Raw genomic sequence first — 11,307 nt, 5'->3', positions numbered from 1 at the left:
CTTATGCCTAAAGTAAATGTTTAAACAAAGCATGGGTTACCATCATCTTGGCCAGCACTGAGCTCATCAACCTTTTATAGCTATCAATTAATTACTTTAATTAATCACTTCTAATTAGACGTAATCATTGTAAATTGTGTATACTGTCAGAAGTGTTGGTTAGTGTTCTCTAACCTATCAACATGATACAAAATTAGAATTTTTATGGTGAGATCTGCGGTTACATCAATAATGAGATTATGAAATTCGCTTAATGAACTCCATCAACAAAGGTACGCACCAAGGAAAAAAAAAATAAATAATGAGCTAGTGAAGAAGATGGTGTGCGCGTGACACAAATCACCAGATTGCCCACGTGGCCAGGCCATGTTTTTGCTCAAAGCTGAACAAACTTCAATGACAAATAAAGTGTAATTTATTCAAAAAAACTTTGCTCAAAACTGTCAACGTGCCATAATAAACAAATCGTGGTAAACCAAATAAGAAGCATGCTTAGCTGCCCTTAATCATGAATCTAGTCTTATTAAATAAACAATACCCATTAAATCAATTACTAAACAAACACATCTTTTATTCTTGTCATTAATTTTCCTGTTCTCAATAATATCCCATATGTTTCCTAACATGAACAAGATTCCATTGCATCTGCTTCTAGGATTAGGATAATGCTTCAGAGTTTCTTGTTTAGGTGAGCTAGACGCACCTCTACAAAACCTAGGGGAGGCAATAGGATTCCAAAACCCCAGTAATACTAGCCGTAAACAATGGAAACCTTGTGCTATAGTATGATGATGCAGGACATAATAATGTTCACAAAAGAAATAAGGCTCCTATTTGATATCAGATCCAAAATTCTGATCTGCTAATTTGCTGTGACAATGAAATGCAATAACCGATGTGCAACCAACTTTGAAAGAAAGAAGCCAATTCAATCTTAGAAGAAAGATGAGTACAAAACCATTATAACTCAAATGCATCTTTTAAATAAAACAATCATGAGAAGAGTAATAAGTGTAGAAAAAAGAGAGCACTTAAATGTTGCAACATCTTACTTCGTGATTCTCCAGAGGTCATTTCTGTTTCATTAACAACTAGACATTCAGTATCATTCAAAGTTTCGAGAAACACTCGCCAACCACAATTCAAAAAACCTTATAGAAATTGATAGCAAGCCCAAAAATATAAACACCTCATAGCAAACAATAAAACGGCTCTAACAAAAAGAATTTAACTTGTAGGCAAAACTCAATGTTGAAAAACAATTCCCGCAGCCTCAAATAGATAACAAGTCGGTGACAATTTCTCAAAATTGGATGTACTTTTGGTTTTAATATTTAGATTGAAATGAAATCAGTGTGCAGTTCTATACTTCCACTGCTTATTGTGTGAATTTCTCATCTGGCACGACGCTTAAAGAGGATTTATTTCTGACCGTACACTCAACCTCGACATTAGAAACAGACAAACCCTTCATCCAACTAAAGTGTCAACTGGATCCAAAAAAGTCCTATATTTCATCTATGAAATTTATAGGAACTCCTTATGGTCCAACCAAAATCCCCAGAGGCCAATCAATTCTATTATGGATCATTTAATAGGACTTGGTAAACAATTCACATTCTCAAAACAATGAGTAAAAAAATATGAAAGAACTTACCCAACTCAATTCTAACATGATTTAGATCAAATCCACAATGAACAATGCTGGGACATGTGAAACAGAGCATGATTTGGTTGAAATCAGCATGACATTCTCAAAAGGAAAATACCTCATGTGGTTTCTGATAAACATTATTTAATCCTAAAAGCTGATTCAATCCAATTCATTACAAAGGATAAACGAATAAGGAACCATGTGATGGAAATGAAAGGTGCATGCTAAGCATAAATAATATATGACAAATTTTAGCAAATTATAAACTGAAATAAAAACCCATCTCCCAAATTTCAGATACTACAAAACTCAAAAAAATGAAAAAAAAATTCCAAGATATACACATAATCATTAAGCATTTTAAGTCTTACAACAGTGACTCTAACCCCACAGTTTGAACATTTCAAATTTTCCAAATTAATCATTAAGGTATGTAACGCATTGCTCCACCAATATCCTCCATTTCATCTCTTTTCAAGTTTCTTTCACATTTCAAATGGAAACAGGAAAAAAGAATTCTGGTTGAGTTATTCTCAACATACCACTTGTTTTGTTCTGCTCAAGCTTCAACAACAAGAGAAAATGTGACTAAATATCTTATAAAATAAAGAAGAGACCTTGGTTCATATATGATTGCAGCTTTTAAATGATTATCTATGCAACATGAAATGCATATTCCAAAAAAGCAACAATGATAATTTCATGGCTATATGGGAAAATAAAGCTACTTAAACTTTCACGGAGCATTAAATTAAATTTAACAGTTTAATAATAACATCAGGATTTTTTAAACCCCTCACATTGGGCTCTAGTCTTCTATGAAGTCACACAATGTACAAGTACAAGTCACCTCTACATAACATCATCTAATAAACAAAAGAGAGACTCAAATACATAAGAGATTTTGGACCTTGCTGAGAGACTCAGTGCCAAATGTGCCAACCAAAGATACCAACCCCATAATTAGATCCTACAGAACATATATTGCACTTGCCAGCATTATTTATCCTCATCTGCAAGCACAAATTCAGATAATTGATGCTCCAATTGCCCCATCATGAACACTGACAATTAAACCTCCATAGGAAGAAGACTCTAAAATATAAGAACACTGAGCCGAATCCCAATATATGCTGGGATATTGCAAACCCTCTACAAAATCCAGATTAACCAAATATGGTAAGACTGATAACAGTAGCTGCCATGGACACTAAGACAGATTGTCTCTGCCCAGAATGACCTCACTATCAATATACATCACCAGAAGATTACATGGGAAATAGGGACTGCTACCAACAACTTAATTACACGAGTAGGGGCCCATAGGAATTGAAGAACACCATAAATGACACTACCCATCAATCCCAATCACTCAAAATATACCCAAGAGCAACATCAGAAATTTTTGGATCTGGAATTGGAAGGCCAAAGCCAATTTCTACCCTGAAGATTACCAACAACAACAACTAACACAACCATCACAATCAAGACCCTAAATTAAAATCTGAGAGAACTACCAGTAAACACCAATTTAACATGAACCCAATAGCTAAATAAACGTAGAAAAAAAAATCAAATATTAATTAAGGAGTCAACAATTACCCAAATTTAATCATCTCCTGTAGGAAACAGAGTGAGAACCTTTCTTCCGCCATTCCCACTCGCTGACTCCAAATCTTCCGCAAATCCTGGAACTGAATTATGCACTGGCGCCCCCATCCTATGCACTGGCTGCTGTGTCTGCCTAGCCAGAAAGGTATGCTCAAACTGCCCATTTGGAGGTTGGCCAAAGTGCCCCATCTGCCTTTGATACTGACTCTGCAACTGGGGATGCGCCACTGCAGCGGCGGCTGCTGCCATCTGCTGCTGGTGATGATGATGTTGCAGTGCTGCCACTGGTACAAACGGCAAGAAATGGTCTGAATTAGGCCTCCCTGGGTGCAAGAAATGCGCAGGCACCGGAGAACTCGCAAATAAATGCTCAGTTGCTGCATCGGAGCCTGCAGCCAATCCACCTCCCCCGCCACCACCAGTACCATTAACACCACCAGCACCACCAGATGACAACCCCTGCATCCTTTTCAAATATAACCTATACTTCTGCAAGTGACTAGCTACGTTCTCTCTAGTTAAACCATCTACGCTCATGAGCTGCATTATAGTCTTGGGAACGGCATTTTTTATCCCCAAGTGTGCAACAGCGTCCACAAACCTTTTATGAAGCTGGGGGGTCCAAACGAGTCGGGGCCGCTTAAGGGTTCTAGCAGGCTCATCACCAGCAGCCCCAGAACCCAAGTCAGCAGAATCGGCAGCGTATTCAGCGGAATTAGGTTGGGAAGGTGGCAAGGGGTTATTGGGGGATGGAGTGGTGGTAGTGGGTGGCGGAGGAGGGGGGGGCTGATTTTGTTGCATAAGAGAGGTGGTGTTGGCGGTGGCGTTGTTAGTAGGATTACGGATGTCAAAAGCAAGGGCAAGATCAGGAGTAATTAGGGTTTGGGATATGGGCATAAGCTCTTCAGGTGATGGGAGCTCTTCCTCCCATCTTGAAAACCAATTAGAATCATCTTCCCTCATTTCCTTATTTAGCTAAAAATTGACCCAAAACCCAACCCACTACTTTCCTTATTCTCCTTCAGAGAACAAAGATTTCAGGGATTTGGGTATTCAAATGGACTAATAACTAACAACAAAATCCACAGGAAAACAAACAAGAGACACAAATATGAAATTTTTTCTTTTCTTTTTTGAAAAAGAAAGATATCACTCACGCACTCTCTCCCTCAATCTAGAGCTTGAATCAATTTGAGGAGTGGCGGAGGCGGTGGTGACGCCGTGCCGGTGAGATTTGGAGAAGGAGGGGTAGGATGGAGATAGGTTCGAGGTGGATCTTGTTTTCTTCCTTCCAGCTTTTATTATGGGTACTGTTGCTGATGCTTCTCTTATGATTTTAATGGCAATAAGTGCTTTTTTTTTTCCGGAATTTGGGGGTCTTATACTGAGAGTGAGTGTTTGAAGATTTTATGATTTTTAAGGATTTCCCATCCTCTCAAATACTCCCACTCGTTTCATCACGCGCCGCCGCTGCCACAGCATCTGGGTGTTGATTCTTTGCCCATTCATTTATCCACTTATGAGGTTTCGCAGCTGCAGGGACAAATTGTACTTGGAAACAAGATCATTGAGTGGTTCGAAGCGTCCAAAACACGCGCATTGGAGATGAGAATGAGGAAAAAATTTCTTACAACAAAGATGGTTTGTACGGCAACAGTAGTGGGGATCAGGAATTTATTAGTAAGAGATAAGAGAGTGGCAAAGTTTGGTCACTTTGTGATTGTGAGATTTCTTTAGGTTGGAGGGTGGTTGATTTGGAATCGACTGACTTGGCCTGAGGATAACTTTAGTTTTTTTTTTTTTTTAAACATGTGCATCATTAATTATATATGATGACTGTATTTTAAAATTTTTTTAATATTCTCAATTTGGTTTCAGATTTAAATTGATAATTTTTATTCAAAATTTTGAGGTATAGAAATTAAATTTTAAAGATTAATCTGGGGTTGATTTGAATTTTAATTTTAATTAAATTTAGCCGTTGAAATTTTTTATTTTTTAAAAAAAATGAGTGCAGTATAAAATGAAATAGCTAATTCTTATCGGATTTCAATTTTATTTAATAATAATTTTAATAATTTCAAATTTAATAGATTTCAATTCTAATTTTGAGATTATCTAATTACAATTAAATTTTAAAACAAAAAAAATTACAATTCAATTTTAATTATAATCCATCCTTTGGGCGGATCTGCCCAGTACTACGATAACTAATTGCTGAATTGTAATAATAAGAATAACTAGATTTGACTCTGTATTGACAGAAATATTTCTTTATATATATATATAGAGAGAGAGAGAGAGAGAGAGAGAGAGAGAGAAAGAGAGATATGCCTTTGGGTTAATGATGTTCACCTGTTCAATTTAGCCCACAAGCGGACAAAATCCAAACGAAGAAAAGGCAAAAGTATCTTTGGGAAGTTTCAAAGAAACCACAAAAATGATTTAGACGAAGAATTTTGTCTGGGCACTTAGCAGATTTTTTAAAAAGAAAAAAAAAATAAAAAAGAAAAATTGAAACTAATTTGATTCCAAATTCATTAATAATTAATAAATAATTAAAGAGATAATCAAAAGAAATAGAAAAGTTTATAATTAATAAATAATTAATTTTCAAGTAGCATATTCATGTAACACAATTTTTAAAGCGTAAAGCTTAGTTTTAATATTAAAATGTAGTTTAGAAAGAGTAGGGACAGCACACTACATTGACAAACGAGGGAAAAATTCATCGTCTTTTGTTTTTTTTTTTTTAATTTCTTTTTTTATTATAGCATTAACATAATCTGGTTTATTTTTTTTAATAAAAATATTTTATTTTATTTTATTTTATAAATTAATGCCATATATTTTATTGAAATAATAATTTACAAAAATAAATATATTTTTTAAAATTTTTCTAAGATAATTAAATTATTAGTTTTTTAAAAAAATAAATAATTAAATGTGATTTTGAAAGATTTTTTTTAAATTATTACTTCATCTATGTTAGGCATTTAATTACTAATTATTAATGAAATAAAATACAACACTATTGGATTTTCACAAAAAAAAAAAAAGAACAGCATTAAACTTAAGGCTCCTTTTTTAAATTATTTTATTTTATTTTATTGTCTTCCTTCACTTTGCAAACAATGGAAACTATAATTGGTCGAACCAAGGGCACGTATTGTTTTGATTAGACTTGAGAGATCACGTGATCCCCACGTTTCCAAGCTTTACATCTCCCAATTTCATGATATTTGAAAGAGGGAGATGTTCTCCACCTCAACAGAAACTTCTAATAATTGAATCTCTAAATAATAATTTTGTTGTGACTTGTGATTCCACCCAATAATTATCTACTTCAATTTTGTATTTTAGAAACTCTAAATTACACCCACGATTTAAAATTCCAACATACAATTATAGAGCTTTCAAGGATCATTTCAACACAATAATATATGAAACAAGTGAAAAATAAATGGGAAAATTTTATTACCCTAATAATGCAAGAGACAATTCCATGTATCCGAGCTATGGTTCGACTGGCTTTAATTGACATAAAAATATATTTAGATTGCTGAAAAAAAGTGTTTCTCATACACACATGCATATAATTTAATTATTTCTTATATTAAAAAAAATGAGTCTCAAATATTATGAGAAATGAAACGTATGTTTTAAAAGTACAGAATAATCTTTTTCAACACTAAATCTTTATAAAAATAACTCATCAAAATCCAAGAAATTATTACATGCCGTTGAAGTAATAAATTTTATTTGATTCTTAAATGTATAGAGCTAATTTAAAAAAAAAAGTTATAATTTTATTTTTTTATTAAATTTCAAGTTTGGATTCATAATGTTACAGTCTTATAGCATTTAAAACAACCTAAGATATAGAAAAAAAAAAAAAAGAAACTTTAAGAAAATTAAAGAAGATTTATTATTTTAATAAGCAAATTTATATATATATATATATATATATATATATATAAAAAGTAGAAAGGTATTCTCAAAAATTTGATGCGTGATATTTTCTTTTATATTATTATCAAGTGGCATTTTTTTATTATTTTGATACGTGACTTTGTATATTAATTTTTCTCTATTTTTATTAATTAATTTTTTTAATTATTTTAATTATAATTAAATTATTAATTCTTCAAATTTGCATATGTAAATTGTAACTTATTTAATAATTACTCTTTTAATATTATAATAAATAATTATTATTATAAAATAAGTTTATATATATATATATATTTAAATTCTTAATAATCATGACAATTCCCTAATAATATTATTTCTGCTTTGGGCTCATAAGAAACCATCACTTCGATCATTGGCGCCATTGTAAATGCCATATTGCCATTTGATTCAATCCGAAATAAAAATGAAATGCAAATCCTTCAATAGAATTCTTTTCTATGGTTTGGATATATAAGAAATTAAAATCTTTCAAAATAAAAATGAAATAGAAATCTAAAATATGCATTTCCTAATCCAATCTGAATCGTTCCACAAATTGTCAAAATCAACATTTTAAAACTGAAATTTCAATGGATATTATATATATATATATATATATATATATATATATATATATATATATATATATATATATATATATATATTGTTATTAATAAAGACTGTTTTATCTTTAATGCCCACATTAATTTTAATGAATATTAACTAATAAAAATATAATCCATGGGGCTAATATATATGACAGTGGAAATTATAATGTGGTTATAATTGTGAGACTCCAACTGTATTGTTCCAAAATATTTCTAGTTAATGTTATATCGAGATTGGACATTGATATAACTATGGAGACTAGTAAATATTACATTATTTTCTTTACGAAAGAAAGTAATAGTTATCACTAAGCTAAGGTATGAAAGATATCTAGAACTAACATGTAGATGCTTGTGGTGACAAGCTCACTAAATTAATCCGCACGAGGATTTCATATCGAAGTTTACATGTGTCTACGAAAAGACTCACGTGATAGTCAGTGTAAGTAATCTTTAAACTTGAGACACTAAGTTATCTATATAAGAATTGTTGTGTTTTGGTATTGCTCACATGTTATTTTATACCCGATCTACAGTGTAGGCGAGTAAGGCGTGCTACATTCGGTGTCGGAGCACCCTATCATGTCTTATTGTTTATAATATTAATTTAATATTCATTTAATTTTATTATCTCACTTTTAGAATTTTTTTTTATATCCCATTTCATTTTTTAGGGAGACCCAGACAGAGTCCCCTCTGTTCTATTAGTGCATGGTGGGTTTAATGTTACCTATTAAAACAATTTATATATATTTCATCAAATCAGTTCTCATACTCATATCAATTTCAAGAAAATAAATTACATTTCATTCATATAAAGTTTACATATACAATAATTTACAATTTATATACAATCCAAAATTATTTACATCATTTACTTATGTACAGTGATTCAAAATGCAAAATTTAAATACACACGAGCCCTAGCCAAAATGAACTGGTGAGGTGACACCGACCCTGTAGCAGATTTGATCCTCTCTATCTGTACTCTCCTGCTACTGTTGCGGCTGCTGGTGCTCTCCAGTACCTACGCGTGGTAAAAACCAACGCGCTAAGCATAACGCTTAGTGGTGCATAAATAAGGAAAAATAACTAAGTAATTTAAAATAATTAATTCACGTATAATGTGACACCCCTTACCCGTCTACAGTATATCCGAGTAAGATATGTCACACGGTGTACCGAAACACTCTATTTTATCTTAATTATTTTTATTCTTCCTTAATTAATTTTTATCATAGTTTTGAATATAACTTGTAAAATATAATTCATTTAAGTCATTTATTGAAATTATAATTTATTTGAGGTTCCGAAAATTTTATAGAAAATCAGACAGAGTACCGGCTAAAAATGGAGAAAACAGTTCTTCGGAACTTGTGAAAAACACTTCCAATAATCATATCCAATCATTTTCAACTCCAATAATCATCAAAAACTCAATATTTTTCAACTACATTTCTCAATCATTCATTTCTCATGGTACTCATATGTATAAGAAATAAATAAATACTCAAATTTTTCATTCATAATCACAATTTTCACTATTTACATTAACATCAAAATACATTATATAAGTCTCATTTACACAATAGAAAATAAAAGATAGTTACAAAATACCAAAATTGTAACACCCTCCCGGTAACCACTCATTCGCATTCTCATCGGTGATCGGTGTCGGTCCTGACTAGAACGTCCGAAAAAATATTAAAATTAAAGTCGGGAACCATAATTAACTCAAATATTAATAAGAAACACTTAGTAAAAATTTTAGAAATAAAATACAACCAAGCAAAGCAGTAGGTGCCCAAGCGATAGGTAGCAGGAGGGAAGTTGCGGTTCATAACGAGGAGCCCTAGACCCGGGGAAAAAATTATAAAATAATTTTTGGGACTCCAGAGAAGGGTAATTGAGGTTCCCATGGCATTAGAATGCCAAGAAAATACCTAGAAAAATTTTTCAATCGATACAGATGATTTTGACCCGTTAAGCCAAACGGAGGGCATTTTGGTCATTTCGCCTTCCGAGGTGATTTTTGGCCGACTTGTCCAGTTGAGTAAATAATTAATATGACATAAAATATGAATAAATATTGCTAGAAATTAAATTGAAAATGAGTAGTGGAGGAAAGAAAAGAAATTGAGGAAAAATGGCTATTTATGACATCAAAGTGATGTCATTTAAAATGTTCAACCAATCACAATTAATCTACCATTTGACTAACTAATAAAGAGATAAAATGAAGACTAAATAACCACAAAATCCAGCAGCCACCATCCTCCCCAATTGCAGCCGAAATCAACCTTTCCCTAAACCCCCATTGCCAACTTCCATCAAGCTTATTTTCTCTCTTCTTTTCACCACTAAACCCTAACTTCACTTCATTAAAACCTTACCCACATCTTAAACAAGCTCTTGGCAGCCAACAAGAGGAAGGAAATTGAGGTTTAGAGGCTTGGAAAAATCTGCCATTCAAGGTTAGTGCACTTATACCCATTAAACTCTTTATTTCCATGATTTTGGACTTGAACTTAGTAAGATTTGTAGTTGAAATGAACAAAAAAACCTATGGGTATGAACACTTGAATTTCGGCAGCCCTAATAGAGGAAGGGTTTTGAATGTTTTTAATGGACTTAGCATGAGTTGAAGATTGTATTTAAGTTATATATTTACATAGATGTTTAACTAGGGTGCTAATGGAGGTTTATGGGTAAATTGCCTTGGACACTAGGGTTTTGAAGCATGAAAAGTTGATTTGGCTTACCAACCTATTAAAGAACACTCTAATGGTCAATAAGTGACCATTTGAGGTATGTTGGCCACAAATTGAACTTAAAAATGCTATGGCAAAGTGAGGTTGCAGGCTGCCCTATGACAGCAGCATAGGGACTGAAAATTCAGTCCCTTTGCACTGCCATAACTTGGGCTGTGTTAGTCCAATTGAAGTTTGGCCAATTGGACATGAAACTAGGCTTATAATGGCACATTTTTGCTGAAGAAACCATGCCCAAAAGACCAAAGCAAGAGGACCAAAACTTGGCCCCAATCCGGAACCCTGAAACTGCCTCTGCAGAATTGACCAAATGAACAGTAACTGTTCATTTGGCCATAACTCACTGTAGATTTGGTCAAGTGGCCTGAAATTTTTACAGCAACAAGTTAAGACATAGACAAACAACTTTCATGAAGGAACCTACCCCAAATTATGGCCAGAACCCATCCAACCAAGTGACTCTAGTTACTGTTCATGCACTGTAGATATGGTAAATCTGCAGATTTGGCAATCCGGCCAGCTTGGGTTTTTGGGCCATATCTGGAGCTACAAAACTCCAAGTGGAGTGATTCAAAAAAGGAAATTCAACTAGACAAAATAAGGAACAAATTTCATGTTTTACATTTCTTCAAATTCCAACAGTAACAGTGTCTAATGGAACAGTGAAGTTGACTCACCAAAACTGAAAATTCTGCTTGTTTTGAGTTTC

General features: G+C 32.9%; 1 protein-coding gene across 2 annotated transcripts; it reads right to left on the bottom strand.

The window, feature by feature from the left end:
- Positions 1–554: 554 nt before the first annotated feature.
- On the bottom strand, positions 555–4,950 carry LOC110645572 (transcription factor MYBC1). 2 transcript variants are annotated; one of them, XM_021798779.2, is made up of 2 exons: positions 3,257–4,950; positions 555–2,218 (listed from the first exon to the last, which is right to left on the bottom strand). In XM_021798779.2, exon 1 carries the CDS (start codon positions 4,226–4,228, stop codon positions 3,263–3,265), a length of 966 nt encoding a protein of 321 aa, XP_021654471.1. In that variant the 5' UTR covers positions 4,229–4,950; the 3' UTR covers positions 555–2,218; positions 3,257–3,262. The 2 variants fall into 2 exon arrangements, with proteins under 2 accessions (XP_021654471.1, XP_021654469.1); XM_021798777.2 differs by lacking the exon at positions 555–2,218 and adding an exon at positions 2,380–2,667.
- Positions 4,951–11,307: the final 6,357 nt, after the last annotated feature.

The sequence above is a fragment of the Hevea brasiliensis genome, chromosome 3, assembly GCF_030052815.1.
Source record: "Hevea brasiliensis isolate MT/VB/25A 57/8 chromosome 3, ASM3005281v1, whole genome shotgun sequence".
Lineage (NCBI taxonomy): Eukaryota > Viridiplantae > Streptophyta > Magnoliopsida > Malpighiales > Euphorbiaceae > Hevea > Hevea brasiliensis.
Note: the sequence above shows the minus strand (reverse complement) of the source record. Positions and strands in the feature narration are given on the sequence as shown.

Excerpts from the sequence above, each read along its gene's own strand:
- LOC110645572 (XM_021798779.2), bottom strand. The coding sequence starts at position 4,228 with ATGAGGGAAGATGATTCTAATTGGTTTTCAAGATGGGAGGAAGAGCTC.